General features: G+C 58.3%; 2 protein-coding genes across 5 annotated transcripts in view; one reads left to right on the forward strand and one right to left on the reverse strand.

Moving 5' to 3' along the window:
- NOC2L (NOC2 like nucleolar associated transcriptional repressor) lies at positions 1-11,916 on the forward strand. Of its 4 annotated transcripts, none has more exons than XM_061383133.1 (19): positions 1-101; positions 244-396; positions 1,654-1,852; positions 1,941-2,057; positions 2,604-2,724; positions 2,811-2,901; positions 4,723-4,801; positions 4,890-5,000; positions 5,325-5,438; positions 5,842-6,030; positions 6,176-6,315; positions 7,194-7,305; positions 8,090-8,203; positions 8,423-8,524; positions 9,671-9,814; positions 9,918-10,031; positions 10,755-10,890; positions 11,244-11,339; positions 11,621-11,916. In XM_061383133.1, exons 1-19 carry the CDS (start codon positions 76-78, stop codon positions 11,725-11,727), a joined length of 2,265 nt encoding a protein of 754 aa, XP_061239117.1. In that variant the 5' UTR covers positions 1-75; the 3' UTR covers positions 11,728-11,916. The 4 variants fall into 4 exon arrangements, with proteins under 4 accessions (XP_061239117.1, XP_061239118.1, XP_061239119.1 ...); XM_061383134.1 differs by having other exon boundaries at positions 2,607-2,724; XM_061383135.1 differs by having other exon boundaries at positions 1,678-1,852.
- Positions 9,308-13,369, reverse strand: part of SAMD11 (sterile alpha motif domain containing 11) — a 22,342-nt gene continuing 18,280 nt past the window's right edge. The window contains exons 12-14 of the mRNA XM_061383132.1: positions 13,047-13,171; positions 12,633-12,743; positions 9,308-12,521 (exon numbers count right to left, since the gene is read on the reverse strand). Coding sequence (XP_061239116.1) covers positions 12,276-12,521; positions 12,633-12,743; positions 13,047-13,171 — 482 coding nt within the window. The 3' untranslated portion in view covers positions 9,308-12,275. The remainder of the gene's footprint in view (positions 12,522-12,632; positions 12,744-13,046; positions 13,172-13,369) is intronic.

Here is a 13,369-nt window from a genome sequence, read left to right on the forward strand (position 1 = left end):
TCGGCCTGCCGGAAGTTCTCCTGGCGCAAGGGCTGCTGGGACCGGAAGTTGGGTGCACGTTGAGGTCCGGCAGTCATGGCAGCGGCGCTGAGCCGCAAGCGGTGAGTTGAGGCTTCTATCCAGCCTCTCGGAGGGTGCTTACGTCCAAAGGGGCTCCCCTTGCGCCTCTCTGTGTCCCTGGGGAGGCCGGACTGGGCACATCGAGCTGGTGGGGAGTCGTTACTCCAACGGCATGGCCCGCAGGCGCCTTGAGGAGCTGACGGTGGATGAGTTTCTGGCCTCGGGCTTTGATTCCGAGTCCGAATCGGAGCCCGAAGGAGCCCCAGAGGCGGAGACGCAGGCGGTGCGCGCGGCAGCCCGGGAGCCGGATGGACCAGGTGGGAGTCCCTTGGCCAGGTGAGTGGGAGCATCCTTCATGGGCTGTGTGTAAGCCGAACCCCCTTAATCTTAATATTCCTGGTCCGCCCTACCAGAAGTGTGCTTACCACTCTTGGCGCCTCATAACTGAGGCCTAGGGACTTCTGACTCCTCCCCAGACCCTTCGGCTTATTTATTCCTCCATCGGTATTTACCGGGCGTCTGTTTTGTGCCAAGTCGTCCAGATGATGGGCCAACGTTGGAGGATAGTCTTCTTTTGTGGCCTCGGGGAGCTTACCCGGCCTTGGATAAACGACAGTGTGTAGGGTGGTAGAAGCGAAAAGTGCTGCAGACGAGAAGGAAAAGCAGAAGGGGATAAAAAGATAAAAGAATAGGGATCCTAGCTGGGAGCGTTTAAGGAGGTGTTAATTTAGCAAAACCTGAGGGAGTAAACTGCAGCAGTAGGGGAAGAATGGCAGCAGGAACAGAAAAGGTCCTGCGGTGAGAGTGCTCACTCAGAGGTGAGCACGGCTGTGGCAGAAATGAGGGGGAAAGTAGCAGGAGGTGTATCTAGAGACAAGATGATGGGCGGAGTCTTGTAGACTTTTTACCTGCATTCCAGTACAGCCGGAAGTTATCTCAGGGTTTTGAGTAGTGATGTAATGTCATGTAACTGGTAACAGAATAGGTCCCTTAGGTTGCTGTGCTAAGAGCAGCTGTAAGGGGAAGGGATGGACAAGGAAATTGAGAGATGTTGCTGGCTGGAGAGGAGTCATGAGAATTTTCAAAGTATTGATGGTGAGATCTCATGACAGATTGCATGCTCACTGTGAGAGTCAGAGAGGGTTTACCTTTCACCTAAGTACCTGGAAAGGGGGAGTTTTCAACAACTGAGGTGTTATTGTTCAGCCGCTAATTCTGCCACCCTGTGGACTGTAGCCCACCAGCCTCCTCGGTCCATGAGATTTGCTAGGCAAAAATACTGGAGTGGGTTCTCCAAGAGCGGGGTGTGGGCAGAGCAAGTTTGGAGGAAGCCCAAGTTCAGCGTCATATGTGTTGGGATTGAAACAAGTGCATTGAAACATGTAGAGAGACTGTTGAGTGTATGAGTTTGGGTTTTGGAGGGAGAGAGATCTACTGGAAACTTAGTCTGTGGAAATCCCCCTGCCTTGGTTGTTGGCAGCTGCTATGGAGGGAGCAGACTAAATCTCGTAGATTCTCTGAGAAGGACGGGAAGCCACATTTCCCCCCCACCCAACCCTTCTCCCCTCGGCCTTGGCTGTGGCTGCCAGTCAGACTTGAAGACCCCCACCTTCTCAGTCGGCGTAAAGGTGGTGCGTCTGAGCACAAGGACCAGCTCTCTCGGCTGAAGGACAAAGACCCTGAGTTCTACAAGTTCCTGCAGGAGAATGACCAGAGCCTGCTGAACTTTAGCGATTCAGACAGCTCTGAGGATGAAGAGGAGCAGCTCCACTCCCTGCCAAACATGCTAGAAGTGAGGCCCTACGCAAAGTTGGTGGGGGACAGGGACATATTTATGGTCTCTGCATCCCATGCAGCCCGACCCCCTGTGTTTGGCACAGGAAGCAAGTGAAGAGGAGGAGGAGGAGGACGGGGTCCCCAGAGGACCTGAGGGGAAGAGGAGGGATTCTGTCCCTGTGACCCTCGCCATGGTTGAGAAATGGAAGCAGGCAGCAAAGGTGAGAAGTGGCGGGGTGGGAAGCAGCTGACTCCCCCTTCCCCACGTCTGCCCTTGCTTCATTTCAGTGATTTGGGGCTGTGCAGGCTCAGGACTTCATTCTCTCCTTCATTCAGAAACTAGGGCTTCTGCCTGTACCCTTCTTCTCAGTTTTTCTCCAGGGCTCCCTGAAGTCCACTGTGGGGAGGATGTGGTCTCTGTGTCTTTGCTAGTTGGTGGAGGCAGAGCCATTTTGAGGGCCTTGCAGTGGTTTATGCAGGGAAAAGAAAGGACAGAAAGGGAGAACTCCAGATACCACTTGGAGCTGGTCATTGTTTGGATCCGGGACCCTCCACCCCTCCCCTATGGCCCTTCCAGGAGGATTCTGGACTCTTTGTTCCCTACATGTGGCTGAGTAACACTGCTCCCACCTCTGCTCTTGGTCTGAAGACATGGGTGAGGGATGCCTTTCTTTCAAGGCAATTCCTGGAGCTCCAGCTAGCTGCCTTTTGCTTTGCCAAGCACAACTGACCGCACCCCCAATGTCTGGGTCCTTCTGCCCCTTTAGCAGCACCTTACACCAAAGCTGTTCCATGAAGTTGTACAGGCGTTCCGAGCAGCTGTGGCCACCACCCAAGGAGATGAGGAAGGCGCTGAGACCAGCAAATTCCAGGTCACGGACAGTGCTGGTGAGCTGGGGCAAGGGGACCAGGGATACAGGCTCTCTATTTGATCCTCTGTTCTGAGAATGGCATCTCTGGACCCCTCATTGCAGTGTTCAATGCTCTGGTCACCTTTTGCATCAGAGATCTTTTTGGCTGTCTCCAGAAGCTGTTGTTCGGAAAAGCCCCCAAAGACAGCAGCAGGTAAGAGGAAAGAGGACAGCACAGGGATGTGGTCAGGGTCCGGCCCTGTGAACAGCAGTGGTGCTGGGACCTAGTGGCCCCACCTGGCCCAGAAGAATGTTGAGGACAGAGCCAGGCTCTTGACTGGGCTCTTGGCAGAGGCTGGACACTTGGGGCCTTATGGGCGTAGCTCTGTCCCTCCTCCCTGCCCAGATTCCTCAACAGCTACAGAGTGTGTGCTTGGCTTTGGTCCCCCATCTTCTTGGGTCAGGATTCTCTCTTTTCTTCTTTGGACTAATCAGTCTCACCTACTCTCCTTGGTTTTTGCTCTGTGGCATGTGTGTGTGTGCATGTGTGTGTGTGCATGTGTGTGTGTCTCTCTCTAAGCAGGGGCCTCATCCATGCAGGTTCCGGGCCTTGACTTCCATATTAGAGGTTGCTTGAGCAGAGAATGCTGTAGAAGGGCTTCAGAGGGGAGAGATGAGTAGCTGACATGGCAGGTTATGCGTTACACTGGGGCTCAGAGGAGTCTGGAAACCTCCAGGGAGAGGTCTTGCTGTGACCGTCTGAATGGGAGGTGGGGGAAGCCAGGATTTGGGGATGGGAATACCTAGGTCTCATGGTGGTGGGGGCTGGACTGATGGGTCAGGAAGGCACGGCCATGTGGAGGTGGCTCTGTCTGAGGGTACCAGGGAAGCTGATAGACTGGTGAAGGTGGAGGGGGCCAGGCAGCGAGTGAGTGGGCAGCACACACGCGGTACAGGTGGTGCTGGGTGTGGGCTCCCACGGGGGCCGCTACCCTGCACAGAGCAGTCTCCATGGAGGATGGCAGGTCCTGGAGGAGGTGGTGCCACCTCCTGGGTTGTGGCTTTAGGTGCCCAGTAGCTGGCATCAGCCAGCAGTCTTTCAGGGGCCACTGTCCTTTATTCTTTCACATGCTTTAGCAGTTAGAATGAACACCTACATGCCGAGTTCTGAGTGTTGAGGCACGATGCCTTTGAGAAACTTCCAGAAGTATTCACCACTGTTGCTGAAATTAATTTGTAAGTGGCTTGGTCTCTCTAAAGTGTATGTGATCCAGGGAGTTTCCTAGTGGTCTAAGTGGTTAGATTCTGCACTTTCACTGTAATGGCTCAGGTTCAGTTTCTGGTCAGGAGACCAAGACCCTGTAAGCCAGTGGTCCCAACCTTTTTGGCACCAGGGATGGCTTTCATGGAAGACAGTTTTTCCATGGAGTGGGGTGGGAGTATGGTTCAGGCGAGAATTCAAGTGATGGGGAGCACAGATAAAGCTTAGATCATTTGCCCACTGCTTACCTGCTATGAGGCCTGGTTCCTAACAGGCTATGGACCAGTAGTGGTCCATGGCCCAGGGATTGAGGAGCCCTCCCAAAAGCCATGAGGCGTGGCCAACAACGAGACAAAATAGTGGCCCAAAGGAGCCAGCTTGTGGTTCTGGTTTGTGATGCCTCGGTCAGACCTGGGACTGCAGACTGGGTGCATGAGCTGTGTGGGAGCTAGAGGCCAGAGGTCCGTCTGGAGATTCTGGGGAAGTGGCTGGCCCCGGCTCAGACAGGGAGGACGTTTAACCCTCTGGCTGTGTGGTGGGGGTTTGAGGCTTGATGGTACCCTGCCTGAAGCATAGCTAGGGGCTACCCTTGAGAGAGTCCTAGTGTGGCTCATGTCTGTCCAGCTGGAGGAGCCCCTGAACGTCATAGGGAAGATGGTCGGGGAGGGGGGTGGTGGGGTGTCTCTCTACAGGGCCCACGTGTCCTTGTGCTTTGGACACTGGCCTCTGCCTCCTAGTGGCCTCCTGAGCTGAGGGGGTGCTGTCTCTCCACAGGGTGCTGCAGCCGTCCAGTAGCCCGCTGTGGGCCAAGCTCCGGCTGGATGTCAAGGCTTACCTGAGCTCCGTCATCCAGGTGCAGTTCTGGGAGGTGTGGCCTACCAGTCATATGGGGGCCTGGCTACTCACATCCTGGGCCTCGCTGACCTCTCCTTCCTCCCCAGCTGGTGGCCTGCGTGGCAGAGGCGACAGTGGCAGCAGCCGTCCTCCAGCATGTGGGCAGCTCTGTGCCCTACTACCTGACCTTTCCCAAGCAGTGCCGCATGCTGCTAAAGGTGCGCTGGGGCGGGCACTGCTGGCCGGTGTGCAGGAGGCACCTGTGCTGCCCCATGGGGTTCTGTGTGAGCACACTGGGGTAGCAGAGCCCAGTTACTCGAGGGTGGGCTGCCCTGCTGGTGGGTCAGCTTTCTGTCACCCCATGCATATGTGTGGATGACAGGTCCGTTTTCTCTGTGCGGCCTTCAGAAGGGGTGGCGTGCTGTGTTTTTGCTCCTCCTTGATGGAGCTCTATCTTGTGGCTCCCCTGGGCGCTGTGAGAAGGGCTGCCTCTGGTTGGGCTCCGGGGGGCCAGGACCGGTGATGATAGTTTGCTTCCACAGAGGATGGTGGTCCTGTGGAGCACTGGTGAGGAGACACTGCGGGTGCTGGCCTTTGTGGTCCTCATCAAGGTCTGCCGGCACAAGAAGGATGTCTTCCTGAGCCCTGTCCTCAAGGTAGCGGTGCCCCCAGGTCTTCCCTTGGGGTCTGGGTTGAAAGTCTTGACCTGAGGGCTGGGCAGGCTGCCTTTGTGGTTGGGGCTCTTCACAAGCCAAGGGCACTGTGGCTCCTTGCCTGATTCCATGGTTATTCACGCTGCAGCTCTTTCCTTCCTGGGTCCCAGGCCTCCCAGTGAGACCCTTCCCCTCTGCGCTGCAGACCCTTCTCAGGGCTGCTGGACTCAAGGAGCAGGACCATGATGAGGAGAGGGGTCTGCGGCAGACGTGTCTGGGCTGTGGTTCCTGCTGAGGCCAGCTCTGAGGGAAAGGCCTTGGTGTCTGGAGGGGGCTTAGAGCTGCATGTTGGGAGCACAGGGCACCAGGAGTTCAGAGGTAGCTCTGACTGAGGTGTTTCCGGCAGCAAATGTATATCACATACGTGAGGAACTGCAAGTTCACCTCTCCCAGCACCCTGCCCCTCATCAACTTCATGCAGCGGACCCTGACGGAGCTGCTGGCTCTGGACACCGGCGTGGCCTACCAGCACGCCTTCCTCTACATCCGCCAGCTCGCCATCCACTTGCGCAATGCCATGACAACACGCAGGAAGGTGTGCAGGAGTGGAGCCTGACCCACCGTGGGCCCTGAGCCTCATGGGAGAGACAGCTCAGCCCCTTGGCGGGGCAGGGGCCTTGCTGGTGGGGGCTGTGGAGTAGAGGGGACCCAGGGACTGACCAAGTGGATTTCTCCGGCAGGAGACATACCAGTCAGTGTACAACTGGCAGTTCGTGCACTGCCTCTACCTGTGGTGCCGTGCCCTCAGCACCATCTGCCCCAGTGAAGCTCTGCAGCCCTTGATCTACCCGCTATCCCAGGTTGTCATCGGCTGCATCAAGTGAGTCAGGGATGGGTGAGGCCACCCTGAGGACCAAAGGAGGGAGGAGCCAGGGTTACATAGGTGTCCTGGGGGGTCAGGGCTAGGGTTACACAGGGCCTTCTGGGGACAAGGATACAGGAGGCTGTCCTTTAGGTCAGGATAGGGTCGAGTCACCCAAGGAGGTATCCAGGAAGGCCAGGAGGAGCTAATTTTCCAGGAGGGTCTGGCCAGTGCCCCTGGTGACTAGGGCCTCTAGGGTGTGGTGCTGTGACTTGGCAGCACCTGAGGAAGGTCTGGGGTTAGGCCGTCTGTGGCCTTGTGCCTACATTCCAGAATCCTTGTCAGCTGGGCTTCTGGATGCCTGTGACCTTAGTTGAGGATGCAGCACACACATGTATTTTGGGCTCACGGGACAGAGGAGGTGGTGTGCAGTCTGAAGGGAATTTGGGCTTATTTGCCCAGGTCTCTTGCACAGAGCAGATTTGGTGTGATGTGCCACGGTATGCATATGAATATTCAGTGTTGGTCTCTGGGAGCAGAGACTGGAGGAGCCATGTGTGGCCAGGAGAGGGCATCGCTGACCTCCTGAAGGGAAGAAAGAAAGGTTTTCACCAGAGGCTTCGGCTGCCCCACCATGTCATGCCTTGAAATGAAATTGAGTTGACAGGCAGGGAGGGCGTGTCCTGGTGTAACGGAGTGAAGAGGCAGGTCCTCACAACTTCGGCAGGGACCTTTTACTCTGCCCTTACTTGTCCGGGGCAGGCGTGGCCACTGGCCCTGCTGGGGAAGAACCCTTTCTGAGATTGGAGCCCAGTGGGTGGGGAGAGGTTGGGGCAGCTGGGCCAGGAGGGTCTGAGGCTTGGCCTTTGTTTACTCCCTCCTTCCCACGTGCCCAGGTTGGTCCCCACGGCCCGCTTTTACCCGCTGCGCATGCACTGCGTGCGCGCCCTGACACTGCTCTCGGAGAGCACGGGCACCTTCATCCCAGTGCTGCCCTTCATCCTCGAGGTGAGCCTGTGCCTGGGTTGTGGGGGGAGATGCCTCCTTTTGCATGTGGCCTGATCACCCCTCACCTTGGTACCACTGTCCTGAGTGCTGGCTCCTCGCCCATAGCACACGGGTATGACATAGCGCGTAGGTGTCGTCAGGGCATTGCTCTGCATGGAGCCTGCCTGTGAGTATTCTGTGCGGTGGGCAAGAGTGGCACCACAGGTGAGGACAGCCGCTCTGCAGGGCCGGCCCGAGAGCACTGGTTTTAGGTCACAGACTTGGGTTGATCCGCGTGTTTGCCAGTATCAGCGGCAGAGCTGGGCTGGAAGCCCCGTTAACTCCAAAGTGTGTTCCTGTGCTTGTCTGTGTGCAGGTGCATCTGTGTGTACAGGTGTGCACACAGCTCAGGTCAGGAAAGGCTTCTCTCCAAACGCTAGAGACCAGGACCAGGCTGTGGGGGTGCGGTTGTGGGTGAGGAAATTGCAGTGATGGTGACCCTGGGCTGGAGGGACCCTTCTTTGTCTCCAGATGCTGGTTCACAAGGTTTTCTGGCCTGTTTGAGGAGGAGGGCAGCAGCAGTAAATGAAGGTCCTGCCCTGGTCCTGCTCCCTCAGCCAGGGACCTGCTCTGTGGCAGAGGGACTCTGGGGGACCAGAGAGATCTGGAACTTGAGCTGATGGGGGGAAAGGCTGTGTTTGGGGGCTGAAGGGCTGGCACTGCGTCTTGTCCTTGGTTTCAAGAAGGGTCTCTAGGGACCCAGGGTCCCATCGTGTGCAGGGGGGCTGACAGGTCCTTGGGACAGATTTTCCAGCAGGTTGACTTCAACAGGAGGCCGGGGCGCATAAGCTCCAGGCCCATCAACTTCGCTGTGATCCTGAAGCTGTCCAAGGTCAACCTGCAGGAGAAGGCATACCGGGTGAGCCCAGCCTCTGGGAGGGTCTGGGAGTGCCCTGGGCAGGGTCATGGCAGGGTGTCGGAGAGCATTGTGTGTGGGTTTCCTGGAGGCAGATGAGTATGGACCGGAGAAGGCTCACTGCCCTCCAAAGCTGAACTTTGTGGGCCTCCTGGGGTTGGGGGAGCTGGTGAACCTGAGCCCCCATCTGCCCTGACACTGACCACTCTCTCACTACCTCAGGACGGCCTGGTGGAGCAGCTGTACGACCTCACCCTGGAGTACCTGCACAGTCAGGCCCACAGCATCGCGTTCCCTGAGCTGGTGCTGCCCGCTGTCCTGCAGGTGTGTGCCCACTGCATCCCGCCAGGATGCTTCCATGGGCCCAGACTCCTCAGCAGACCAGACCATCTCCTAACGGGCTAGCTCCCCTCATGGGGGACTGGAGTGGGACTTTGCAGTCCCAGCCACACGGGACGAGTGGCAGAGCCTGGGCAGTTGGCGTCTCTGCTGACACTGCCTGGCAGCTAGATCCCTGGGTGTGGAACCTGAGGAGTGGGCTGGCATGGGTGTACCGCGAGGACCCCAGGACCTGCCAGCACTTCTCCACCCTGCCACAGCCCAGGGTCCAGACCAGCCATGAGGTTGCTTGGAGGTGCTGGGGTTGAGCAGGCTGGACCTGGTCCCCCAGCTCTGGGTTGGGCTAGTCTGAATGCGTGCTTTTCCAGGTGCTCCTGGGCTGGGTGATGCAATAGGAGAGGTTTGGGGTGGGAGGAAGCCTTGGCTGTCCACCTCAGCTTTTCTTCAGGCAATTCTTGGGGGGGGTGGGGGGACTCTCCCTCCACAGAGCTCCTTCTAGGCCACTTGGAGGTCTGTCACCCTCAGCCTGGGTCCTTCCCATCTCAGGGAGGCCTGTGCCTGTGGGCCTGGTGGTGAGCGGGGCGGGGCTGCCCGCACAAGTGTGTGTGCACCTGCTGTGTCTGAGTCCCAGGATCGTGGTCTAGAAAAGGGTCAGCAAATGTTCTTGGTAAAAAGTCAGATGGTAAATATTTTAAGCTTTGCAGTCACATGGTTTCTCGAAACTGCTCAACTTTCCCACAGAAAGAAGGACAAAAAAACTCACAGAAATGCATGAACAAATGTGCCAATACAGCTTTATTTACAGAGACAGGCAGTGGGTGGGATGTAGCCTGGAGAGTAGATCCATGCTGTGCCCGCCACTGCCCACCCCTCTGCCTGGCCCCCAGGCTTGGCGCACATTCTCCCATCAGCCCTGCATAGGCCCCCAGGGGTTGGGCTATAGAGGTCACACAGCAACACCCCCCCTGCCATGTGCACCAAGGCTCCCCTGTCACAGGAGTGTCCCCCAGACCTGAAACACAGGAACCCATGACGCCACCCCACTCCCCACCCCTGCCTGTCTGCGGTCACTGCACACAGGGTACAGAACGGCCTTGTGCCTGGAGCTAGGCTGAGCCTCTTCTTCTGCAGCTGAAATCCTTCCTCCGGGAGTGCAAGGTGGCCAACTACTGCCGTCAGGTACGCCAGCTGCTCGAGAAGGTGCAGGAGAACGCAGAGCACATCCGCAGTGTCCGCCAGAAAGTCTCCTTTGGCGTGTCTGATCAGCGTGCAGTGGTCAGCTGGGGTCCAGAGCCCAGGCCCTGGGGGCACCAGTCAGTGTATGGCTGGTGTGTGGGAGTTTGCCTAGGGTGGGACATGACCCTGGACTTCTGCACAGGATGCCTGGGAGAAGCGAACCCGAGAGGAGGGGACTCCACTTACCAAGTACTACAGCCAGTGGCGAAAGCTGAGGGACCGCGAGATTCAGCTGGAGATTAGTGGCAAAGAACGAGTATGGTGGGGGTTCCGGGATGTGAGCTTGGCTGGGAGGATGTGAGCTGGGGTCGGTGGGTGCTACCCCCAGCTGCCGCTGCTCTGACAGCAGATGGTGGGCAGAGCCAGGTAGAGTCTGGGGGCTTCTCCTGTGACCCCCAGGAGGAAAGGCCCCAGGGCTGTGCTGGGGCAGAGCGTCTGCTGCCCCTTCTCAGGCCTGATGGGCTAGGACTTTTGTGGGGTGAATTCTGGGCTAACCTTGTCATGTGAGCCAGCTGTGGACCAGCAGGGAGGGCCGCGAAGAGCTCTAGCTGTCTTTGGGTCTGGTCCTGAGCAGTGGGTGTGGACGGCGTGATCTGAGGGGATGGCTTTGTGCCAAGTGACATGGCTGTCTGCAGCCCTGCCCTGCTGTCAGTGTGGGCTGCCGTCTCTTCTGGGGTGATGGCTGAAATTGGGGGGAACAGGAAGGTTGGTGCTTCAGTGGCCCTTAGTGGCCTCCTTACTGGCCTGGTGAGGCTGCTGTCCAGGAATCCTGCCCGGTGATGCTGACCGATCGTCCCAGGAGTGGCCGGGCAGGGTCCTTGCTTGGAGGGTAGGCTGGAGGCTAGAGGAGGGGTGCTGGGGGGGCGACAGGGAGCAGGACTGGGTCTGGTAAAGCCGTCAGTGGGAATGTGAGTGGGGCTCTGGCTATGGTGGGTGGGCTACCACCCTCACCTGCAGCTCTTGGTCCCTATCCTTCCAGCTGGAAGATTTGAACTTCCCAGAGGTAAAGCGCCGCAAGGTGGGGGACAGGAAGGATGAGGACAGAGCAGAATTCAAGGACCTGTTCGATCTGGAGAGTGATGATGAGGATGATGCCCCGGACTTCACAAAGAGAGGTTTGGCCTGAGTGAGCTTCAGCTTGTGCTGGGGTCCTGGGAGCAGGTGGGCCTAGCAGGCTTCCCACCTCATCGAACCACAGGAAGGGCGCTTGTCATCACCCCTCCTGCCACGTGGCTGGCTTTGAGGTGGGGGCCCTCCTGGAACTGGAACACAGGCCCCTAAGCTTTGTGTCACGCCCTCCCACCACAACTTTTTGGGAGCAGTTCTGGGTCCTCTCCAGTTGAACAAAGGAGACCTGAGGGAAGGTGTGGTACAAAGTTGGGCCCCTAGCCCCCCTGCTGCTTTAGCAGCCACCTCTGTGCATTTGCTGGTGGGTCCACTCCCATGGGCTCTTGTGCTTGGTTCCCAGGGATGCCTGGGTCCCCAGGAGCATGGCAGAAAGTGGAAGAGGAGGATGACGACAGCAGCAGTAACAGCGGGGAGGAGGAAGTCAGCAAGTCAGAGGGTAAGTGTTTCCCAGAGGGAGGGCTGCTATGGTTTTTGAGCCCATCTGTCTGGAGCCCAGGGCTGCCCTGGGGGATCTTGTGGGTGGGCAGAGCCATTGGCTGTAAGCTGGGCCCACGCCCCTCCCTGGGGACCCCGGCCCAGCTGCTCCATCCTGGCTGGCTCTGCAACAGCAGCAGCGATAAATTAATTAGTGCTGTGATTAATTAGTGATGAGTAACCTCTGAGGCTGGCTTCTTCCTGATAAAGCAGAATTTATGTAGCTGTGCTCTCTCCCTGCAGATGGAAGCCCAGACACAGAGGCGGGGCTGGACCCCCAGGAGCTGTGGCAGCTGGCCCAGGGGCCAGAGGATGAGCTGCAGGACCTTCAGCTCTCTGAGGAGGACTGAAGGCTGCCCACCTAGAGTCTGGCGGGGGCTGCTGCGCAGGGTTCCCGCCTCCCTAGGCAGTCAGGCGCGCTGCTTCTCCACTGGGGCTGAGCCCGGAGGCCCTGAGGTTAGCGCCCCTGCAGGGTGAAAGGGCAGTAGATGGTGGACAGGCCTTTATTTTTACAACATAAAAGACCAGAAAGTACCAAATGCCGTCCAGTTCCTGGAGCTGTGTCTGTAAGCCACCATGGGGCCTGCTTCCCACCACAGCCCACGGTGGCGGGTGGGAATGCACCTACCCGGTGGGGCAGGCTGACGCAGCCATGCCGTGGGGCCAGTGCCACGTGCCTCTGTGGCTCCTTGGTCTCTGGCTTATTTGCAGCTCCTGGGATGCAGAGTACCGACCCCCAGGGTCTGCACCAGGCTCTGCAGTCACCCCCAGAGTCTGTGGAAACTGAATGTCGTGTTTAAAATTGTTTTTTGCATCCAAACAAAAAGGGGATAAGCTGTGGGCGGAGTGGCCTTTGCCTGGGAGCGGCTGGCACTGAAGGCCTGGGTCTGACACCAGCTCAGCACAGAGACTGGGAGGGGTCCGCAGGCCCTGGGAGCAGAGTCATGGTTCCATTCTCGTGCTTGGGTGAGGTGCGGCTGGCCGGGGGGTGCACCCCCCCATAGGGGGAGGGGGCCAATGCTGGGGACAGGGGCTGCTCCCCCGAGCTGAGCTCCCGCTCGGGAGGCCGCGCCGTTGGTGGCTGTAGCGGCAGAGCCACGGGGAAGCTGGCCATGTAGAAGACGCGGCCCAGGCGTTTGGCCACCTGTGGAGACACGGCCCGATGGGGCCTGTGAGGCTGCTGGCGTGCAGCCACGCAGAGCCTCCGTGCTGCCCCTCGGCCATCTGGAGACCACTGCCCCTTTCAGGTGCTCACCTGGGCCCGGATCTTGAGAGCAGGCCCCAGCTTCAGCCCCATGGTGGTCAGGAGGTGTTCTTCCGTCAGCAGGGGCAGGGTCTCCCCGTCAATCCCCTGTTCTCTGAAAACCTGGGAGGGGGCGGGGGCACGGTATCAGGGCCTGAGTGCTGGGGCTCTGTGTCCTAGGGTGTCCTCCGCTCTCCAGAGAAAGCAGAGCCAAGAGACCCTGGTGGTACAACTTGGGGAAAATGTCAGAAGAAAGAAAATTGTCCTCTGTTGGGCACGTGCCCATGCTGGAGGCAGAAGCACTGACAAGGGGAGGGAGGAGCATTCACTAGGACCTCCCTCCCCCAGTCTTTGAGAAGTCTGGGGTGGGCAGAACAGCAGGGGAATGGGAGGGCTCAGAACCATCCTGGGCAGGTGCCCCCTCACCGGTGCGTATTCTCCACAGCCAGACAGGCCCCCCACAAAGCTGCAGACGTCATCCACTGTCCACTTGCTGACGTCCTCAGGGGCTGTGGCCTCCTCCCCATCCATGAAGAGGCCCCCCATGGTGCCTGAGTTGGGGAGGATGGTGTTACTAGGACTCTGGCCAGCTCTTTTCTATGACCCCACCCCTGTCTGCTGACCTTTGCTCACCCTAATTATTCAGAAATGTTGGCTTGATGACTGAAAGGAACTTTTCTCCCCATGAAGACCCTCCCTGAGACCCTGGGTGGGACGTAGGGTGATGGGTCTCCTTCCACCCCAAGGAA

Source organism: Bos javanicus, chromosome 16, assembly GCF_032452875.1.
Source record: "Bos javanicus breed banteng chromosome 16, ARS-OSU_banteng_1.0, whole genome shotgun sequence".
Lineage (NCBI taxonomy): Eukaryota > Metazoa > Chordata > Mammalia > Artiodactyla > Bovidae > Bos > Bos javanicus.

Bases quoted from the DNA above. Each gene is read 5' to 3' on its own strand.
- NOC2L (XM_061383133.1), top strand. From the start codon at position 76: ATGGCAGCGGCGCTGAGCCGCAAGCG. The intron at 1,853-1,940 runs GTGAGGCCCTAC...TGTTTGGCACAG, and splicing joins CCCTGCCAAACATGCTAGAA to GAAGCAAGTGAAGAGGAGGA. The intron at 6,031-6,175 runs GTGTGCAGGAGT...TTTCTCCGGCAG, and splicing joins CCATGACAACACGCAGGAAG to GAGACATACCAGTCAGTGTA.